The 23,401-nt window shown below is 42.6% G+C and overlaps 2 protein-coding genes across 2 annotated transcripts in view; one reads left to right on the forward strand and one right to left on the reverse strand.

The window, feature by feature from the left end:
* Positions 1–1,617: 1,617 nt before the first annotated feature.
* On the forward strand, positions 1,618–6,942 carry LOC135559352 (PPARGC1 and ESRR induced regulator, muscle 1). The gene is made up of 3 exons (XM_064993520.1): positions 1,618–2,312; positions 4,104–5,656; positions 6,809–6,942. The coding sequence occupies exons 1-3, from the start codon at positions 1,618–1,620 to the stop codon at positions 6,940–6,942; spliced, it is 2,382 nt and encodes a 793-aa protein (XP_064849592.1).
* Positions 6,943–15,477: 8,535 nt separating this feature from the next.
* Positions 15,478–23,401, reverse strand: part of plekhn1 (pleckstrin homology domain containing, family N member 1) — a 28,625-nt gene continuing 20,701 nt past the window's right edge. Inside the window, exons 12-16 of the mRNA XM_064923054.1 lie at positions 19,723–19,959; positions 18,853–19,023; positions 18,044–18,268; positions 17,383–17,443; positions 15,478–16,493 (exon numbers count right to left, since the gene is read on the reverse strand). Of these exons, the coding sequence (XP_064779126.1) occupies positions 16,306–16,493; positions 17,383–17,443; positions 18,044–18,268; positions 18,853–19,023; positions 19,723–19,959 (882 nt within the window). The 3' untranslated portion in view covers positions 15,478–16,305. The remainder of the gene's footprint in view (positions 16,494–17,382; positions 17,444–18,043; positions 18,269–18,852; positions 19,024–19,722; positions 19,960–23,401) is intronic.

The raw sequence follows: 23,401 nt of genomic DNA on the forward strand, positions 1-23,401 counted from the left end.
TACATAAGCAGTTGCTTAGGACCCAACGGTCGCCCCCTAATGGCAAAATATATAGAGCTGCAGAAAACTTGCTCTAAAACTGCAACATTTTCTCTATGCTCAATGGCAAAATGTGTAGAAATGCAGGACATTTACTTTAAAATATTTTTTTCTCTCCACTGTCAAGAGGGGACACCATTTTTTTTTCTCCCCTTACTGGGGAGGCTCCTTAACCAAATCTCGCTTAGGGCCCCCAAAAGGGTAGAGCTGGCCCTGCATGGAGGGATCAGATAGCTAGATTCTGGCTGCAAGATGGCCTGTGTCAGACGACTCTCACATAAACTGGCATCCATTTTTTTCCATGGCCGCTCCAGCACTCCAACCTTTTCTGGCATTCACTCTGACTGTCCACAGTGTCCAGTGTGTCTAAGGGGAAGATTCAGATCCTCTGTCACCCAGTGACATCATCCCAGCGATGTATCAGCTGACTGACTGCCACAAATGACCCTCTTCCGTGGGAGTGTGGCCATTGTCAGGAGCATTAGCTGCCTCACAAGACTTTACTGCAGCAACACCAGTTACAGTTGTGTTATGCCCTGGCTGTTCCATACAACCAATGTTAGAATGAATCTGTCTAATTCACTACTACAAGGAAGCAAGGAACCCCCAAAATATAAACTTATACGAAAGACCACTTGCTGTCCAACTGGCATGAAGAAGGTGTGACAAAGTGGATAAACTACATTAACATCACATGGACATTCAAGATCTTGTGATCACTTTGTGAGTGTGGCGTCTATTTACGGTGCTGAAACGTTATACCTCTGTTGGGAATGATGGCGAGCGCCAGAATGGAGCATTGCGTGTATTACGTGATGAGAAGCACCGAAGTACCGCTCTATTTATAACGGATCATAGGGCCTGACACATTGCACTCTCACAACATATGGACGGCCGACCAGAGGACACGTAGAGAAACAGCATGCCACTGCTGGGACACCGGAGCATAACACTCTATATAGGAGTGGCACAGCAGCAGGAGGCTTAACAGGTAGGACCTTATGGCTGCACACATGGACAATACACTTTCTGATACAGGTGTGTGTGGGGAGTCCTTTAATAGTTAGGGTAATTTCAATGTTAAGGTCATTTCAAGTACTGTTGGAGTTAGTGAATCTGAGACATACATGAATTTCATGACAACTATCTTTTTATTTTAGGTAATGATTAAATCTCCCCACCTAGACAGAAGAAATTGCACATGAAGTGGGGGCTCATAGCCCATATAAAGCATATCATCATGCATTAGCAGACATTATCTATGAATGCTTTTTGCAAGGCTAGTCTTAGTTGCTCTCCTCAAACAAGTTTTCGCAATGCACTTGGCAAACGTAGCCAATTCTTGGTTGAGACGTCATGTAGCCTAAACTGATAGCAAACAAAGGTTTTCAAGAGTTGACGTTATCTGTCATTCGTTGCAGTAGAACTGTTAAGAATCCCACTTTTTTGTTGAACTAGTTTGAGACACGAGTATCTTTATCTTCTCAGGTGTCGCACCATGTTTGCAGTGACCTTTAAAGCACAGTGTTGATTTATTTCACAGGTAGTGGTGAAACTGTTTTGTAACCCTTCCTCACAATGGATGACTATGAACACAGTGTGCACGTCTCCGAGGGTGACTGGGACTCCTTCTTCCAGGAGTGCGAGGAGTGTGACCTCCACCCCCCCGCGCTGGCTGGATTGGACTCTAGCATTAGTGACTACAGCTTGAGTGACGTTGATGATGCGGGAGGGTCCACTTTCTTAGACAAGGGTCTGCGAGTTGACCTCAAGTCAGATGCTTGGGAGGCTGTCTGCCCCATGGACGGCCCCCGGGATTCCGAGGGTTCTCCCGTGGAGCATTACCTCAACAAGTACAGTGTCGGTAGCTTGGAGAATGTCTTGTCGTGCAGCGAGGATGAGGATGTGCACCTGGAGTCTATCAATAGGTTCTTTGAGAGGCTTAAAAGTCTCCCAGAGGCAGAACAGTTTATTGAGCACAGCCAAGCAACAGTGGGGAAAAGCAGCAAGGTGGGGCAGGGGGAGGTGTGTGGTGATGGGCCACGAGCCAATGACGACGCTTTGCCAATAAACAACCCAGAGTTCAACTCCCTGTCTGCCAGCAGTGAGGCAGCAACTGGCATGGAAACCACAGAGCCAGATAATGCCAACACAACAGATAGGCCTGACTCCAAGGTGGCTCCTGAGCTCCCAGTCAATGATGCCTCTGAGGGCAAGACAGACAAATACACCAATCCCAATGTAGAGTTGGCCATCAGAGAGAAGGATTGGATGTTGGTGCCAGCAAATGAAGCAGGGAGGCTGAAAAGGGAGGGTCAATCCTGTGACTTACTCAAAGCAATATTGGAAATGACAGCCAACTCATTAAAGACACCTGCTTCTGGGAAAGTGCTGAACTCAGAATTAGCTGTATGCAAAAGTGTGGGTGATGAGAGTAATGTGGATAGCATGTTAGATAAACCACTTCTTAAGAAAACCTCTGATTCATGCCTTAACCCTGATGGGGATTCATCTACAAACCTTGAAGTGATGCCACACAATAAATCAACAGAAGGCAAATACCTTGCTGTCACATCACCAAAGAAAGACCCAGAACAGCAGAGCGTAAGGAGCCCAGATCAGTCTCCAACATTCACCATTAAAAAGAAGAGAAGGAGAAAAAAAATGGTCAGTATTGTGGACGCTGGCCAAGGGTACAAGAGGCAGTTCTTTGCCAATCATAGTGACTCTGAGGCGAAGAGATGTGCACGGGGAATAGAAATGGATGCTCATGTAAGACTATCAAGAGATTACACTGCAGTTTGCATGAATGAGGCCGGCTGTGAGCATATCAAATCCTCAGCTCACCAAACTCAGAGTTTTCATTGTCCACCTACACACTCAGGAATACTCCAAGGGAGAGCCAGAAACAATGTGACACCTGGCCCAACTGCAGTGGAGCATGACGAAGTGAGCCTCAATTTAACAACTCCCCTTCTAAGAGACCGTCAAAGTCAAACACTAACTGAGAAGAATGAGTTGAGGCCAGTAAAAGCTGAGCCTCTTGGTATGGAGGCTAACTGCAAACAAGCCAAATCTAGCTTACCTGTAAACAGTGAATGCACTGATACATCCCCACCAGGTCGAGCTGTTGACAGCGGTTTGTCAACACCTAATTATGACAGTAATGTGGCAGGAAATTTACAGCCAAGCAGCGCATTACAATTACAGCCATCAACAGAATCTAAAGAATGTCCTGGATTGCCAGTCTCGATGTCCACCTGTGCTTCTAGTGAGTCATCTCCAGTCACAGAGGAAGCAAAGTTTGGCCCAGATAACATCACAAAATATCAAAGGGAATCTGGGCCTCTGCAACTCCACGAAGTGAATGGAAAGACTCAAAACGGGGACGCCTCATCTGAGAATCTCAATATACCAGAATCAACAGAACATAACACCGCACACAGAAAGAACAACTTACTCATCTCTAAAGGCAGCAGTGGTGTTGTTTCAAACACATTGCAGCTGCCTGCCCATGAAAACATAGTCCTCAAGATGCACCAAGAATTAAAACATGTACTCATCCCAACTCTTGATAAGAGTATGCCATCAGAAGTGGTCAGCACTAACACAACACTAAAACCTACCAAGACACCATTACTTGGCAAAATCAATAGTTTCAATGAGCCCTGCTGTTCAAAATCAGATGATGTAATCAGTCAAACAACATATGGAAACCAGACAGTTAATCCTGTATTAGCAATACCTCTTTTTACTGTCTCTTGTTACTCTGTTATTCCAAAGAGTGCTATGAACTCTAATCAGGCAGATGAAATAAATAATACTTATATAAGTTATAATGTCACTGAAAAAGACCCTGATTCGTGTTCTCCAGAGAATGTCCCATTAACTCAATCAAATATTTCAATTTCGAATTCCCCTGAATTACAAATGGAAAGTAACCAAATTGTTGGGTTTCAGTCTAACAAAACATATATGATAGCACTGCCAGATAAACGTAACACTGACATAGACTTGCCAATGATGTTATTTGAAAGCTCTGATACACCTGATATTCAAACCAGATTCAATGGTGAAGAAGCAAAACTTTCTGTAGGCAAAGCAACAATGGAAATGTCTGAACATGACAGTCAGGATACATCTCAAGATACTCCAGAACTCAAAGTTGAGATAGAGGTCAAAACAGAGGACACTGTTAGCACAGCCAAAACAGCAGAGTGCGAGGGGATTGAAAAAGCACCCGACGAAACACGTCCTGTGTATGCCATCTCCACTTTTTGGAATGAGATGGAGAAGCTGACCATTAATGACATTTTGCGACTACGTATGGTCAGCAATGCCCACCAGTCCAGTGTTCTCCCCCAGCCACCAGAGGCTGAGGCAGCCGACAGCTCTGATGCCGCAGACTCAGGCTACTTCACTCACTTGGACGACTCCAAACCTCACCGCTCCAGTGGCGACATTTCCACCATTTCTGATTTTGACAAAAAATTCTCACAAAATACAAATGCTGATAATCCAAGCACTGATCCAATCACGAGAAATGAATCATCCAACTCTATTGGTATCTTATGGGAAAGCGAGCCAGACTCAGTTAGCGTTGGGGATGGTATATACACAGAAAATGTTGCAATGCTAAGTTCCGCAAGTTACATCCCCCGACCAATCTTTTCAGGCAGTGCCCCACAGTACGTAAGAAAAATTAGCAAAAACGTCAGCGTGCAGAACCTACTAGCTCTGGAAGTTGAACCACTTTGCCAGGTGTTGAAAGGTCAGGCCTTACCAGCTGTCATATCAGAGGAAAGAGAACCAGAAATGGAGTCCTGCAGTGATGGACATTTAGTGAGGCAGCACAGTAGCATGAATTCTTTACCTTCAGCATCTTTTTCAGAGGATGTGTCAAAAGAAAGCAATCAGATCTCTTTCTCTGAGATCATCCAGTACGTCTTTGGAGGAAATAAATCGGAGGCCAGTCCATCGGAAACAAACAACATGGCCGCCTACTATGTCAACAGTGATTCAGTCCCTGATTATGAGCATTTCTACTCCGAGTTTGATGCAGGAAGCTTCTTCTACCCTGTCAGGGAGGCATCAATCCTCAACAAGGATGAGCTGTTGCCCATCTTTTCCTGCGGACATTCTGCCAACAAGAATCTTCAGTTCCCGGAGGCCTACGATCATTTCTTCTCCAGTGACTCGTCTGCAGACTCGGATGAGGAAGATAACCAAGTCAGAAGTCCGATCCGGGTGATCACGCGGTTGAACCATAAGCCAAATGAGACCCAAGGTGTAATAGTGGCTCCGGACATATATGAGGACTTTTTCACAGACGAGGGTCTAAGTGAGAACTTCTTCTGGAAAAACTATTTCTCCCTACGGAAGGTCCGCCTCACTGGCTCCACCAGCCAAAGTCCGAGATCTGACTCCTGGTCGCTGGTTCCTGTGGATGAGATCAAGAGTTCATTCTGCAGAAGCATTAGACCCATCCACACGCTGGGCATCCAAGACCAGCCTTTTCCTGATCAACTGCTGTACAACCTAGAAGGCAGGATCTTCAGACAGCTGGCCGAACAGAAGAGGAGATATCCGGATCGGCAGATGGCTGTTGCTAATCCCAGTAAGGCCATTTTCTCTATTATTATCACATACTATGCACATTCAGCACTTGGAGTCGTCTTCAAGTATTTTACTTTTTTAAATAGATCTAACCCAGCTGGGAAAACTGATACATTTCTTGACATCATGGCCAAGTTGTATACTGGTTGTAAAAGGATGTTTTTTTTTATCTGGTTGTAATCTGGTTACCTGACATCTCATCAACCAGACAAGTCATTTACCATGCCAAATTTTGCAAGCTGGCAAGAGGTAGTGCAATCTAATAGTTGATGACAATCACATGTTAGATAAAGACCTTAGTCATAATCGATTACTAACTGTTGTGATCTTAACGTGCTCCCTCAATCCAGCTGTCAAGGAACATTGACTAGATGCACGTAGTAGTGCTAAGCCAAGTGCCAGAGGAATGGTTGCACGTGATAATTTTTCTTCAATCACTGTCCGTGTCATCTCAAGTTGCCTAGTGCCAAGCGTTATTCACATGTTTGCCGTCAAATGATAAGTATAAATAGGCCCACCATGGTGGCCAAAGGAGCACCATTCCATCCAGTAAGCAGCTCTAAGACGGACCAGTGACCTTGACCGCACATATATACAATTGCACAATATACACACATAGCACAATGTGTTTAACATGGTGATCAACAATGATTCACCCATAGATTTTCCTTAAAGGGAAGTTAGCAAAACACATATTCAAAAACTGTCTTGGAGTCAACAACAGCCAAAGTGAACATTCTTCTTGAGTAGAACATCCCTTTAAGGTGCACAGAAATACCTGGGTGCCACAGAGCTGCCCCAGTGTCAGACTTTAGATTTTAGTTTTGTAGCCAAAGAGCACACAAAGTACTCCAAAGTACTCACACAAACAGTTTCACCTGTGTGTCATCTTTACCATTGCATAGGTATTTGCCATCTATTCTATTATACTTGTATAAGTCAAATATATTTTTTCAATCTACTGAGCCAAGCCAACTTGTACTGCGCTGGCCTCATTACACATCCACGATAGTTGCTGGAAATGTGCTGGAGAGGACGGTGTGAAAAAAAAATATCCAAGCCAGCACAGTACGGAACAGTAGAGAATGTTCAATCTTGAATGTGATACATTTTGTTTGACTATTTAAACAGCCACATACTGTGTCCTTTCTAGGATTAGATGCCTCCCTTGTACCTCTCAGACAGTCAGACATGTGTTTAGTCTGCATCGCATTCGCCTCCTGGGTGTTGAAGTCCGCTAACCCACAAGCTGGAGATGCCTGGAAGGCCGGTATGTACATTCTATAGACCTTGGCCTGGTTTCCCAATAGCATCTTAAGGCTAAGTCCATCGTTAGAACCTTTGTCTGAGCATGGTTAAATCTCCGAGATGTTTCCCAAAACCATTGTTACTAAAGTTACACTTGAAAATGCTTGTTATTTAATGATTTGCTCAGACCACTCAAATAGCAGCTATGTGCTTCGTTAGATGATTTATTTATTTTTTTCCCTGCCGTGTCGCTTTATACATAGAAGATCTCAGCTAAACACAAAATCAAGATGTTTATCGGTCTTTCTGTGACCACCGATGACTTCAGATGTCTTTGCAATTGGTAGAAACTGTTGGAAACAAGCATGGTTTTCAGACCCCTTGACTTTTTCCACATTTTTGTTACGTTACAGCCTTACTCTTAAATTGATTAAATAGTTTTTTTCAATCTACACACAATAACCCATCATGACGAAGCAAAAACAGTTTTTTTGAGATTTTGGAAAATGTATTAAAAATAAACTGAAATATCACATTTGCATAAGTATTCAGACCCTTTACCCACTACTTTGTTGAAGTCTCCCTGTCCCTGCCGCTGAAAAACATCCCCACAGTATGATGCTGCCATCAGCATGCTTCACCGTAGGGATGGTGGCAGGTTTCCTCCAGACGTGACACTTGGCATTCAGGCCAAAGAGTTCAAACTTGGTTTCATCAGACCAGAGAATCTTGTTTGTCATGATCTGAAAGTTTTAGGTGCCTTTTGGCAAACACCAAGTGGGCTGTCAATTGCCTTTTACTAAGGAGTTGCTTCCATCTGGCCTCTCTACCATAAAGTCCAGATTGGTGGAGTGCTGCAGAGATGGTTGTCCTTCTGGAAGGTTCTCCCATCTCCACAGAGGAACTCTGGAGCTCTTTCATAGTGACTATTGGGTTTTTGGCCATCTCCCTGACCAAGGCCCTTCTCCCCTGATTGCTCAGTTTGGCCGGGAAGGAAGCTCTAGGAAGAGTCTTGGTGGTTCCAAACTTCTTCCATTCAAGAATTATAGAGGCCGCTGTGTTCTTGGGGACCTTCAATACTGCAGAAATGTTTTGGTACCCTTCCCCAGATCTGTGCCCCAACACAATCTCATCTCAGGGCTCTACAGACATTTCCTTCGACCTCATGGCTTGATTTTTGCTCTGACACCGCACGGCAAGCGGTACTGGAGCGCCAGATCTAGGACCAAAAGGCTCCTTAACAGCTTCTACCCCTAATCCATACGATTGCTGAACAAGTAATCAAATGGCCACCCAGATAATTTACATTGACCCCCCCCCTTCCACCTTTGTTTTTACACTGCTGGTACTCGCTGTTTATGTATCTATGCATCTATGCGTAGTCACATAGTCACTACAAATAACCTCAACACACCTGTACCGTCTCACATTGACTCAGTACTGGTACCCCTGTATATAGCCTCGTTATTGTTATGTAATTTTCTTGTGTTACTTTTTTTTCACTTTAGTTTATTTAGTAAATATTTGCTAAACTCTATTTCTTGAACTGCATTTCGTAAAAGACCACGTCCAAATTAAACAACAATCTATCATTACTTTAAGACATGAACGTCAGTCACTACGGACCATTTCAAGAAGAAAAACCCTTGAATGAGTAGGTGTCCAAACTTTTGACTGGTACTGTATATCTACACAAACTGGTTTTAAACCTGAAATAAGTTTGGTGAATCTACCTACAAAGCAGATGATGCCATCACAAAAACAAATTTGGCCAAAAAATGACTTTCTTACGACCAAATCTGATTTTTGTCAATAAAAAATGAGTTTATCACAAGGTCTTGTTTCTTCACGGGGTTTGAAGACTAAACTGAGCATGTGCACAGTGAGTCACATGATTTTAGCTTGTTCCTGATCGGAGATATTGAGAATGTTACAACTATCCAGTTTGCTCAACAAAATAATGTCTTACATGAATGCATTAGTCATCTAGTTAACACCGGTAAAGTTGTCTGTTTCCTTCAGGGACCGGGGAGAAAACGCAATAACTCCAAAACAGTGTAAAGATTGGTCCTGTCCAAATATCATCAGTTTGATCGGTTTTAATGAAATGAAAAGCTGAGGAAACAACTAAACATGTTTCTGATAAGACTTCAGTTCCTCTTGGGTGCATATTTTATGTGGTTGAAATACTGTCTGCTTCACAGGAGGCTGCTGAGGGGAGGACGGCGCATAATAATGGCTGGAACGGCGCAAATGGAATGGCATCAAACACCTGGAAACCAGGTGTTTGATGTATATGATACCATTCCAATGATTCCGCTCGAGTCATTACCTTGAGCGTTCTCCCCAATTAATGTGCCACCAACCTCCTGTGGTCTGATGGCATTGCAGTGTCAAAGATAGCAGATTACACGTTGATTTACATTTTCTCAAAAGATGCCACTGCTGTTCGTCAGACAAAGTTAACATTTGTTGTAGAATTTTACTGCAAGAAATGCATTATTCTGCAGGAGATAATATTATGTTATGCTACATGTGAGAGGTTTTAGGCCTCTCAGTCCAGATTTCAGTTACCATTCTATTTAACCCATATGAACTTAAATGAGGAACACTCTGTTTATTCATGGATACAGGGATACTCATGAGCAGGATATCAAAGGCGCATGTAAACGGCTTATCCCGAATAAGACCTTAAACAGGATATGACCTATTATCTGGAAAACTGTGCACATGTAAACATGGTCAGTATTTCATAGCGAATCATGTTACACGAGGGGACACGAGATGATCAAGAATAGGTTTTGGAATATTGACAAGTTGCAGTTGGGCAGGGCCGGATCCAGGCATAGGCCTGCTAGGCCAATTACTTTAGTCACTCTCACTCAGATATCATTAACATGGCATAAGCCATGGCAAAATGTTTATAGTTGCAGGAAATTGGCTTCAAAACTGCCACAATTTGCCTCTGGCCCATGGCAAAATGAGTAGAATTGCAAGATATATGTTATAAAATTGCAACAACAAAAAAGCTTCCCCATGGAAAAATAGATAGAATTGCATGTCTGAGGCGCTGCGTAATGGGCGAGACTGTATCACTTCTGGAAGTTTCGGCTGCTATGATTGGAGCGGCTGCTTCTCTTGTGGTAGTGGGCACTAGGCAGCTGGGCATGATCGTAATCCAAACCCTTCAGTAACTCACAAAACGCTGTTTTGGACGAGAATAACTTTATGACCAAAATTATCCTATTTATACTTTTTACCCCTTTTTTCTCCCCAATTTCGTGGTATCCAATTGGTAGTAGTTACAGTCTTGTCTCATCACTGCAACTCCCGTACGGACTGGGGAGAGGCAAAGGTTGACAGCCATGCGTCCTCCGAAAACACAACCCAACCAAGCCACACTGCTTCTTGACACAATGCCCATCCAACCCGGAAGCCAGACGCACCAATGTGTCAGAGGAAACGCCGTACACCTGGCGACTGTGTCAGTGTGCGTTGCGCCCGGCCCGCCACAGGAGTCGCTAGTGCGCGATGAGACAAGGATGTCCCTGCCGGCAAAACCCTCCCTAACCCGGACGACGCTGGGCCAATTGTGCACCGTTCCATGGGCCTCCCGGTCGCGGCCGGCTGCAACAGAGGCTGGACTCTAACCCAGAATCTCTAATGGCACAGCTAGCACTGCGATGCAGTGCCTTAGACTACTGAGCCACTCTAGAGGATATCCTTTGTAGTCAATTTTGACACGAGAATGAATGTTTCTCTGAACTTACAATGGCTAGCCCCAAGTTGTTATATTTTTTCTCTTGTGCTTTATGTTATTTACCTCATGACTCCTGCGTGCGTTTTTGACTATGAACTTGCTTGTTTACCCAACCGTGGGACAGTCTGTTTGTTCCTACACTCGGGACTCTGACTCTATTGGCTACACAGACTCTTGGCCTCCCATCCTATTTGAACCACCTCTCGCCGGCTTTATATTCATGTTACCTGATGAAATTGCTGTACAATATCATCTGGTTGCCATCTGATGCACATTCAAATTATATAAATCACCACTGCAGAGCTCTCCCTGTCCTTTGCCATGCCCTGATTATATTACTTCTGATTATATCTGGAAATGTGCATGTACACCCTGGCCCATCTACAGTTGCTAGCCCCAATTCTTATTTGTGCTCTGATATCTGCTTCACTGATTTCTGCTCTCATAAAAGCCTGAGTTCTCTGCACGTTAACAATAGAAGCTTATTACCTAAAATGGATCAATTGAAAGTGTGGGTTCACAGCTCCAATCCAGATGTGTTTGTCATTACTGAGACGTGGTTAAGGATGAGTGTTCTGAACACTGATGTTAACCTTTCTGGTTATAACCTTTTTTGGCAAGACAGATCTTCCAAAGGTGATGGAGTGGCAATATTTACCAAGGAACACCTTCAGTGCTCGCTTGTCTCCCCCAAGTCTGTCCCCAAACAGTTTGATTTGCTGGTTTTAAACTTTCAAATAACTCTTTGTTGACTGTTGCTGGGTGTTATTGGCCACCTTCACCACCGGCCTATACCCTAAATGCCATAAACTCTCTCCTGGTCCTTTACACTAAGTCTGAATTTGACCTGCTGGGTGACCGAAACTTGGACATACTTAAACCACCTGACCAAGTCCTAAAGCAATGGGACTCCCTAAATCTTTCTCAGGTTATTACAAATCCCACAAGGAATGACTCCAAACACCCAGAAAAGGCTATTCTCCTTGATGTTATTCTCACAAATAATCCTGACAGGTATCAGTCTGGTGTTTTCTGTAATGACCTTGGTGATCACTGTTTTACAGCCTGTGTTCGTAACGGCCTGTCCTGACATGTCATAGACGCTTGCTAAAAAACTTTCATGAGCAAGCCTTTCTTCATGATCTCAAGCGACTTACAGCTGTAATCGCAGCAAAAGGTGGCGATACAAAGGATTAACTTAAGGGGGCTGAATAATTTTGCATGCCCAATTTTTCAGTTTTTGATTTGTTAAAAAAGTTTGAAATATCCAATAAATGTCGTTCCACTTCATGATTGTGTCCCACTTGTTGTTGATTCTTCACAAAAAATACAGTTTTATATCTTTATGTTTGAAGCCTGAAATGTGGCAAAAGGTCGCAAAGTTCAAGGGGGCCGAATACTTTCGCAAGGCACTGTATCTAACAAATAATATGACAAATTCATAACAACTACCTTATGCACACAAATGTAAAGGGAGGAATAAGAATATGTACATATAAATATATGGATGAGCGATGCGGCATAGGCATATGCAGTAGATGGTATAGAATACGGTATATACATATGAGATGAGTAATGTAGGATATGTCAACATTTTTAAAGTGCCGTTATTTAAAGTGACTATTGATACCTTTATTAAGTCAATTGATTTAAGTGGCCAGAGATTTGAGTCTGTATGTTGGCAGCAGCCTCTCTATGTTAGTGATGGCTGTTTAACAGTCTGATGGCCTTGAGATAGAAGCTGTTTTTCAGTCTCTCGGTCCCAGCTTTGATGCACCTGTACTGACCTCACCTTCTTAATGGTAGCAGTGTGAACAAGCAGGTGCTCGGGTGGTTGTGGTCTTTTTGGCCTTCCTGTGACATCGGGTGCTCTAGGTGTCCTGTAGGGCAGGTAGTTTGCCCCCGGTGATGCGTTGTGCAGACCGCACTACCCTCTGGAGAGCCTGAGATACCTACTGCAGCCCTCATCCTCCACATACAACACCCGCTCTGCCAGTCACATTCTCTTAAAGGTCCCCAAAGCACACACATCCTTGGATCGCTCCTCTTTTCAGTTCGCTGCAGCTAGCGACTGGAACGAGCTGCAAAAAACACTCAAACTGGACAGTTTTATCTCCATCTCTTCATTCAAAGACTCAACCATGGACACTCTTACTGACAGTTGTGGCTGCTTTGCGTGATATATTGTTGTCCCTACCCTCTTGCCCTTTTTGCTGTTGACTGTGCACAATAATGTTTGTACCATGTTGTGCTGCTGCCATGTTGTGTTGCTACTATGCTGTGTTTTCATGCGTTGCTGCCCTGCTATGTTGTTGTCTTAGGTTTCACTTTATGTAGTGTTGTCTCTCTTGTCATGATGTGTGTTTTGTCCTATTTTTTATATGTTTTATCCCTGCTCCAGTCGGAGGCCTTTTGCCTTCCTGTAGGCCGTCATTGCAAATAAGAATTTATTTGTAACTGACTTGCCTAGTTAAATAAAGGTTTAAATGAACTATTCTTACTCATTTTGATGCCACATGCCATTTTAAACAAGAGAAGTTGGTTTTAAGGGGCAGTTGACAATTAAAGCCAATGTTATATTTTGAAGAATATTGTTATATTCTAGTCTAGTATTAGACAAGATCTAATACCTTTTTTTCCCAATCTATTTGTTCTTATGAGTTATTATATGATTACATTATTATGCAACATGCCTCAAACATTCAATTCAATAATAAGAAAATGTCATTAGTTGTTCAGTCAAGAATGATGCAGTCACGCTATTGGCTCATGTGATATTTTTTTCCCCACGGAACATTGCACAGTTCTCCTGGCCAACATAAGTGCGCTGTCTGCCATCCGATACCTGCGGAGAAGGGGCAGGGAAGAGGCATCTGGAGAGAAGCCATAACATCAAACACCCTCTATCTGTTCCTGGGACAGTCACCATGCACAGCTACGTCCTTCCTAAGTTTACCCCTTACTCCCATGGAAACTGAATTCATCTTGGGTGCTTTGACGTTCAGTCCTATCAGGGTTCCTTGGGACGTCGTACCCTAACCCATTAACCATTTGACATTTCTACTTCAATGGGGTAGGGACGACCCAAGGATACCGTATAGCATGGACCATCCTTTGACTGCAAGTGAAATCTGTGGTTTCCTTCTCCTTTTTTTTTAAATAGAGGGATAAAGCTATGTTTTGCTGTGCCTAAAATGTTTGCACTATAACTTATGAACATCAAGTTAGCAAGAAAAAAAAACATGTCCAATCTACTGAAATGGTCAAGATAGTGTGTATGATAATATTCCTGTATGCCATTTTTTAAGAGTGTGTTTGAGGTCCGTTAATGTCATTTGGATAAATATAACCTATAACAAGGGTTTAGATGACAGCATCCTTGGGTAAGAGATGTATGATATTTATGAGCGTAGAAAAAGAGACAGATATATTGAGATTTCATAATGAAGGTACCAAAATGTAGAGAAGAGACATAAGATGCCAGTGGAAAGTGCAACTGTCAATGTGTTAGGATGAGGACATGAATATAGTGTGTATGTTTTGGAATTGAATGACAAATATTAGTAAAGTAAAAGGTACAGAATGGATATAAAAGTATACCTATGTTTGATTATTCAATCAACTTCAAAGTATTTTGCTATGTGAAATCATCGCATACCCCAGTACAAAACAAAGGTGTATTATATGAGGTGACAGGTAGCCTAGCGGTTAGAGCTCTGAGCCAGTAACCAGATTTATTTAGGGGACTACAAAAATGTGCCAGTGTTTTTTGTTTATACATAATTAAGGCTGTCTTATTTGATGGCCTCTATTAGTTGACTTTCTGTCATTGTATGGTTTGTTCTGTGAACTGTGGATGTATTACGTTTCAAATATATGGCATTTCAGAGTTGACTGCGGTTTCCTGTGTTCTGTCAGATTTTATACACTAGAGGGCGCTATAGTGTCGTGTATAAACTACCTCCACAATACTATCAATACTGCCAGATTACAAACCACTATAAAGTAGTTTTTTGCTCTTAAATTGTGCAATCCCTAACACACATAACATCACATTTAACTCCTACTGGGCCATTTGCATCAGACAGGCACTCCATAGACATGGGGTTCCAATATAATTGTAGAGATGACTGTCTTACACCAGCAGAGAGCGAGGTTGTGCCATGAGAGAGAACGAGAGGAGTATCACAGATTCTGATCCGGGGTGAAATAACACCAGTCTACTGGCATGTGCTCATTTGACCAAAGTTCTATATTTTTTTCAAAATGAAAAACAGTTGACTAGTAAAATGTGTTTGTTTTGACTGAATAATACACATTTCTTCAAATGACTGTACTGCATTCCTCTCAGTACATTTGATATTCGATTTGAAGTTAATCTTACCTATACTATCTGATTTATCAACTTCTATTAGTTCAAAGGAGCTTGTCTATTGTACAGTAGGACTCTACTGTCCGGTGATCTTGGTTAACTGAGAGCTAAAGTCTAGCGTAATAGGTCAGTACTATTAATGTTTACATGGTTTGTCCAGTAGAGATGAACTGTCAGGTAACACAACATAATGACCTCCATCCATTATAAATGCATATTCATGTTTATGAATGTTACAAATGTTTTATCAATTAGAATAAATGTTAAATGCTAATGACTTGTAATGCTTACACTATTTATATGTATGTATATATATTTATAAATAGTTTATTCATGTTTATGCAGGAAATGTGTAAAGGTTTTACCTATTTATATAATGTCTTAGTATGTTTTAGGTCATAATTACTACTAAACATCCATCAAAATAATCACAGTATAATAATGCAAATAATATCAATACTAGTTTATATTAAAAACTTAAATAAACACCTAAAAGTATGAGAAAAAAGCCACAAAGACAAGCAACATTTTGCAGCAGTAACACAATGGAGAAAAGTCCATTCAAGCCATCAATGTTTGCCTTGTTATTTCAGAACATTAAATAAATTATACTGATGTGTTGCTATTATTAAGCTTGCTGGAATGCTTTTTACAGCGTACAACCAAAGACACGTTGTCTATGATGCAAAGATTATAATAATGATATAACATATGAATCAAAACGTTTACACAACATAAAACCATCGAAACAGGACGACGTTAAAGAAAATGCCCATAAATAATACAAAAAAAACTCCAAATTCAAATGAAGCCAAATGCAGTGTAATGACAGTGGTAAAAAAAACAACAACAAAAAACATGTTCAAGCACTCAGGGATAGAAACTATGCACATTTTGCACTTTCATCAATGCTACGTTAACAGAGGTAGGCTCAGTTTCCTACCTTTTTATGCTGTTGTGTGGGAAAGTGTTTTTGCTGAATCATGTTTATCTGCATTTACATACAGTACACAGTAGTGCAGCATTAATACTAAGAAGTTCCTCTTATCTCATGGCCACTTAAAGCATTCTTTTGACTATCTAGCAAATACATTATTCACACCCTATTCCCTAAATAGTGGGCTACCTTGAAACAGAGCACACTATATCAGAAATAGGGTGCCATTTGGGGCACAACCATAATATGCAGTAGTGAGCTTGGGTCACTGAATGGCTCTCTGATAGGGATCTGTTGTTTGCGCACGTCCAGACGAGTGCCGGCCCATTGTTTTTAGAACCATCTCTGCTGGTTGTTTGCCATGGCACCAAGGCCTCTGGCCCCAATGTCTAATCCCGTCCGGTGTGGCGAAATTCCAGACATGGGTTGAATTCTCTCGGTATTGCAGTCGTACTCCCAAATGTTGTCATAGTCCATTTCCTGGTCATCTGGCTCGGATGGTTCAAGGTATGAGTTGTGATCTGTGGGGGCGAGAGAGACGCGATTCCCAGGCTTTTAGTTTTCAAAGAGCAGAAGAAGAAGAATACAAGACCTGGCCCAGATTGGGCAACTAGTTTTGGATCAGGTCCAATGTATTCTGTCACTCTCTCATGGTGTGTGTGAACAGCTACACACAGTGTTACTGTACTGTAAAACCCGTCCTGTTGCATACCTAACAGCACCCACTGTTTGTCCTCTGTTTTGTCCTAGGAATTGTGCAAAGACATACAACTTGAGGTGATCACCTGATAATGCCCTGAGTTATAGCCAATTTTACAGTGGGTTTATATTTGGAGATACCGAGATAAATCCCATCCTGTTTTTATATGAGATAAAAGGAGACATAGATATGAGCTAGAGCGAGCGGTCCTAGCCTAGTTGTGAGCTGTCAGTCATGGCTAGCAGTAACCCTGTCTGGAAGTGTTCTGTTACACTGGGCTTTCCCCCCATGAGACACCTGAATACATGGTATTTAAAGCTGGCCTAAGCTCCATTTCATTGGCACATCTGCGCATTTCCTGCACTTTTTTTTCAAACTGCATGTTGACAGTGACACACCCAGTCCAATATTCCAATGTTTTATATGGTATATTATACAATACTGCATGTGCAAATGTGCCCTTTTTCTCCAGTCCCCCTATGAACAGACCTCTGGGTCGTTGAGGTTTTTGAAGTAGATTACCAACTAAGGCAGGCTTTGCTTTTAGTGGGATTGTAGTGGGTGAATGACGACGTGACAATGTATTAGACAGGTTTGAAATGGTGTGCATGACAGAAATGCTAAGAACGTAGCAGGTTTAAAGGTAACCAATGTTGTTGCATTGTGATGTGCAGCGTGTTAGTTTACAAGAGCATGCTTGACATTCTTACCTGGTGAGTAACCATACGGCATCTGGGGGGTGTTCATAGCAGCCATCGATGGGAAGAGCCTCTGTCAAAAGATGAGGATAGAAAATTGTTTCACTTGTACAAGAACAACAAATAGTACTTTAGAGACGATTGTTATAGAGTACAAATGGAGATTATTCAAAAGTATTTGAAAGAAATATGATTGAGCCATAATGCATTATTAACTATGGCCAGGATTCAAGTCTTACAGCACTGTCAACAATGCGCCTTTTAAAGGCAATGCTCCTGTGTCTGCGGCGACTGCATTCAAGGTAAAGGTTGCAGATGTCGGCTCAAGCGCTTAATTTGAGTCAGTTTGCTACACCAGGAAAACATGTTCATTATTATGTTGGTTTAATTACTGGACATTTTTTTGATATATTGATATATTTTTCGTTAGGGCAAATCAAGTCTGACATTTTTAAAGTGGAAATGACAAACTTCCGAAGCATTTTTAAACCTTGAATGCAGTACAAGTTTGCATTTCCTGCTGTGCAGAAAAATTCTCAGCAACAAAAGAGTGATCAAATTAAGATCCTACATCTGTAAGACGTATTGACCCGTAACAATAAAGCATTGAGTTCTGATAAAGGATCACCATTCATGCTTTGTGAATATGAGCCATTGAGTGTCAGTTTCCCACCTCCTCTTGCACTGCTTTGGGTGCAGGCAGCAGCCTTACTCTGGGGATAGCTTCAGTTCTCTGGTCTGCTGGCCCCTGAGGGCCCTCCATCTCCAGCCCCTGGCCTTGGCAGAGCACCAGGCTCCTCCTGCAACGCTTGCCCAGGGGAGGGGTGCACAGCTGGAAGGAGGAGGGTAGGAGATGAGGGTCCTGCTGCTTCTGTGGTGGTCCTCGCCAACTTTGTTGCTGAGAATCAGAGGGTGCAAGCGTTACAAAGCCAGCAGGTCAAATTTGTAGTCATGGTAATTGGAATTGAAGTGCCTGTCCAATGACAGTCTTGCACATAAAGCCACTGGCGAGAACCTTAAGCACCCCCATGTGTCAATATGGTGTCTAAAATCTAGACAAACCTAGACAGAAAACTTCAATTCAATCGATTAAATCATATTTCTCTAAAATACAGGTCATGTATATGGACAGGACGTTGCTAGTGACAAGGAATTTAATCTCTCAGCAGTCCACTTCATTATGCATCAGAAATAATCAATTAGTCATCAGCAACATGCAGCCCTTATCCTCTGTCCATTGCCTGCGTCAGTCACCCCCTGGTCAAACGCTTCCTGTATGCGTGCATGCAAGTGCCTGCATCTATATGCACATGTACACAATCAGGTACGCACGACCTGATTGTGTGTATGTGTGTACTTTTGTTGTACAGTTCATTTGTGCATATGTGATATGTGTGTGTACAGTATGTGTGTGAGAGTTGGCGGGGAGTGCGGTTGTGGTGTAAACTGAGACACGTGGATCCAGTATCGTGGTCGGCTTACCGTTGGCTGCTGCCTGGGCCAGCTCTCCTCCTGGGCGTAGGTGTCAGGGGTGCAGGGCTCATCGTACAGGGGCGACAGGGGCTGCCGGGCGGCACACATGTCTGAGTGGCGCTGGGGGGTGGAGAGCGATGCGTACTTCGGGGACGTCTGAGAGGTGCTCCAGCTGTTGGACTAATCACACAGGGATTTCCAGGGGTTATCATTATTCTTCCGAGCCTCAGTCAGTCATCTGTTCCTTGCGGCACAGTGGGTGAATGGCCATTGTCTTTTCTCGCTCTCTCACGCTCCTAGGCTAGCAGAAGCTAATCATTTAAGCCGCACTTAGCGCTGGGATTTGGGGTAGAGTTACCAAGCGGAGAGATGGGTCTAATCTCACACATGCTCTACAGAGGGGCGAAAGGAAAAGGGGTGAGGTAGTGGGGGTGTAGTCTACTAGGATCACATCTGTATGTGTGTGGTGTGGGGAGTGTATGCCACTAGCCTACTACACTAATCTGTCTTTAGTCTCTTTAATTGGAACCCCCTGACGGCGGAAGGTTACGGTAAGTTGTTTCATGTCCAGCACTTATGATGTAATATCTACATGAAGCCACATTGTCTGAATTAAGCAGAAGAGGTACTACCATTTACTTCTTTAACTCACAGACCTGTTGCTTTGTGGTACTAGTCCCTTTTAGTTCTAGTACCCATGATGTACCGACTAGGTGAAAAATCTGTCCATGTGCTCTTAAGCAAGGCACTTAATCCTAATTGCTTTTGTAAATTGCTCTGGATAACCGTGTCTGCTAAATGACTAAAATGCCAAATGCAAAGATAAGTCCCAGAGGGAATATTGCAAAATTAAGTTAGCCGCCAGGCTGAAGTTAGTACCTTGACGAGGGTGGCTTTCTCCAGGCATTGCGGGGTGCTGGCGCGGTCACGGTGCAGGCCTGAGTAGGGGGTGTTGTACACCGGGGACAGCACCACCGGCCCCTCATGGGGGAGGTAGGAGCAGCGCTGTGACAAAGGTCGGGGGTCACGCTCGGACCTGGCGGCGTGGGACGAAACACTGTTACTGCGGCTGCCCAGCCGAGCTGTCTCAGTAGAGCAGGGCCGACTGGAGATGTACTGTAAGGACACACAGAGACAGGGGGCAAAGTTCAAGTATGCTCGGTGACATTGCAACAAGCTAGGGTGTTGCGAATGAACACTGATACTACTACTCAATCCTCAATACTTTTCCATTGAACAAACTTTTGAGTCAAGGTGTAGGCTTAATAGAGATCCAGGAAACCGGCCCAAAGTGTGCTATTCAAAGAAACTTGGAATCTGGCAAACCTGATGCTTTTGTTCCTACCCGCCCTGAAAACTCAGGTTGGATTCCTGCTTTATTTGAATAAGTTTAGCTTATGTTATCTGTTGCCAAAATCTAAGCAAGGAAAGTTGAAGGTTTCAATCATCTTAATTGGTACTGCGGAGGTGCAGTTCAGTAGCTTGGAGTAGGCCACACACACACACACACACACACACACACACACACACACACACACACACACACACACACACACACACACACACACACACACACACACACACACACACACACGCACGCACACACACAGTCCATCCATATGACTAAGCTCACTGATACAGATGGAGTGTATTCTAGAAATGATCGTAATGCTTTTGAATCAGCACTTTTCGAGAGCAATGAACTAAAGTGGTACCAACTGATAAATAAACCTGAAAGTAACAAACAGCGCAACTACTGCCTTTTGAAACGCACATTTGGGACTGAACCCTATCTACGGAAAGTTTTAACCAAGCAAAAATTGAAGCTATTTTGCTAAATGTAGATGGAGGTGGAGTGGCGGAGTGGCCCCTCATTCTATTGAGACTGGTAGATACAAAAACACTCCCCTTAGCCTTGTCTAATAGACTGGACTTAACATAGTAAATGTAACTCCTGGAAACCCAAATTGGTATGATATGTTAAGTTGGGCATGGTTACATAGGACAGATGGTTACTTAAGGCAAAACTAAAGTAGGGTCGTTGGTCAGGGTGGATGGGTGGGAGTATAACGTGAATGTCTAGCAACCCAAAGGTTTCGAATCTCATCACGGACAACTTTAGCATTTTACCTAATTAGCAACTTTTCAAGTACTTACTACTTTTTAGCTACTTTGCAACTACTTAGCATGTTAGCTAACTCTTCCTCTAACCACAACCATTTTAGCTAACTCTTTCCCTAAACCTAACCCTAATACCTTGCCTAGCTAATGTTAGCCAGCTAGCTAAAGTTAGCCACCTTGCTACCTAGCTAGAATTCGTAACATATCATACATTTAGCAAATTCATAACATATTGTATGTTTTCTGAAATTCGTAAAATATTATATGAATTCTAATTCGTAACAGATCATATGAAATGGGTGATGGACATCCACAAATTAATACATAACATGCGAAACGTAACATATCATACTAAATGGAGTGTATCAGATTCACATACAGAATAATAAGACATTCTCTGAGAACAGGTTGTAGATAAACATGTAGTTTTTGTTATGATAGTTGCATTGAAACTAAACTAAACTAACAACTTAATCTCATGCCTTGATTTACTGTGTGTTATACAGTGAGGGAAAAAAGTATTTGATCCCCTGCTGATTTTGTAGGTTTGCCTGCTGACAAAGAAATGATCAGTCTATAATTTTAATGGTAGGTTTATTTGAACAGTGAGAGACAGAATAACAACAACAAAAAATCAGAAAAACCCATGTCAAAAATGTTATAAATTGATTTGCATTTTAATGAGGGAAATAAGTATTTGACCCCTCTGTAAAACATGACTTAGTACTTGGCAAAACCTTTGTTGGCGATCACAGAGGTCAGACGTTTCTTGTAGTTGGCCACCAGGTTTGCACACATCTCAGGAGGGATTCAGCTCCCTCCACTGATTTTCTATGGGATTAAGGTCTGGAGACTGGCTAGGCCACTCCAGGACCTTAATGTGCTTCTTCTTGAGCCACTCCTTTGTTGCCTTGGTCGTTTGTTTTGGGTCATTGTTCTGCTGGAATACCCATCCACAACCCATTTTCAATGCCCTGGCTGAGGGAAGGAGGTTCTCACCCAAGATTTGACGGTACATGGCCCCGTCCATCGTCCCTTTGATGCGGTGAAGTTGTCCTGTCCCCTTAGCAGAAAAACACCCCCAAAGCATAATGTTTCCACCTCCATGTTTGACGGTGAGGATGATGTTCTTGGGGTCATAGGCATCATTCCTCCTCCTCCAAACACGGCGAGTTGAGTTGGTGCCAAAGAGCTCCATTTTGGTCGCATCTGACCACAACACTTTCACCCTGTTGTCCTCTGAATCATTCAGATGTACATTGGCAAACTTCAGACGGGCATGTATATGTGCTTTCTTGAGCAGGGGGACCTTGCAGGCGCTGCAGGATTTCAGTCCTTCACGGCGTAATGTGTTACCAATTGTTTTATTGGTGACTATGGTCCCAGCTGCCTTGAGATCATTGACAAGATCCTCCCGTGTAGTTCTGGGCTGATTCCTCACCGTTCTCATGATCATTGCAACTCCACGAGGTGAGATCTTGCATGGAGCCCCAGGCTGAGGGAGATTGACAGTTCTTTTGTGTTTCTTCCATTTGGGAAAAATCGCACCAACTGTTGTCACCTTCTCACCAAGCTGCTTGATGATGGTCTTGTAGCCCATTCCAGCCTTGTGTAGGTCTACAATCTTGTCCCTGACATCCTTGGGGAGCTCTTTGGTCTTGGCCATGGTGGAGAATTTGGAATCTGATTGATTTATTGCTTCTGTGGACAGGTGTCTTTTATACAGGTAACAAGCTGAGATTAGGAGCACTCCCTGCTCCTAATCTCAGCTCGTTACCTGTATAAAAGACACCTGGGAGCCAGAAATCTTTCTGATTGAGAGAGGGTCAAATACTTATTTCCCTCATTAAAATGCAAATCAATTTATAACATTTTTGACATGCGTTTTTCTGGATTTTTTTGTTGTTATTCTGTCTCTCAACTGTTCAGATAATCCTACCATTAAAATTATAGACTGATAATTTCTTTGTCAGTGGGCAAACGTACAAAATCAGCAGGGGATCAAATACTTTTTTCCCTCACTGTACAACAATATTAGGAATGATCTTTTTCTTCAGCTCTCCAGCCAAAATGAAAATGTTAACAGTCTCAATTAAAATAATTAATTATGTGAAATTTTATCAGGTAACAATAATGTAAATGCCTGCATCAAAGCCTGCCACCTTATCCTCCAATGGAAACGTTTCTTTATAATTACCTAACTGTCCTTTAATCGACTGTACTTTGTTTTTTGTTTTTTTGCATATACTGTATGTGTATAAATGATGCAATGTATTAATAGATGACTTCTGTAGCATGTTTGACTCTATTGTTTTTAGTGTCTCAACTCAATTTGAGGGGTCATTCGGATGAGTGACCAGTCTGTCTATAGGGTCATTCTCTCTTCAGGAAGTCAACTCAAGGTCTTGATAGTGTACGCAACTTATGCTGAATCTGA

The sequence above is a fragment of the Oncorhynchus masou genome, chromosome 18 (assembly GCF_036934945.1).
Source record: "Oncorhynchus masou masou isolate Uvic2021 chromosome 18, UVic_Omas_1.1, whole genome shotgun sequence".
Lineage (NCBI taxonomy): Eukaryota > Metazoa > Chordata > Actinopteri > Salmoniformes > Salmonidae > Oncorhynchus > Oncorhynchus masou.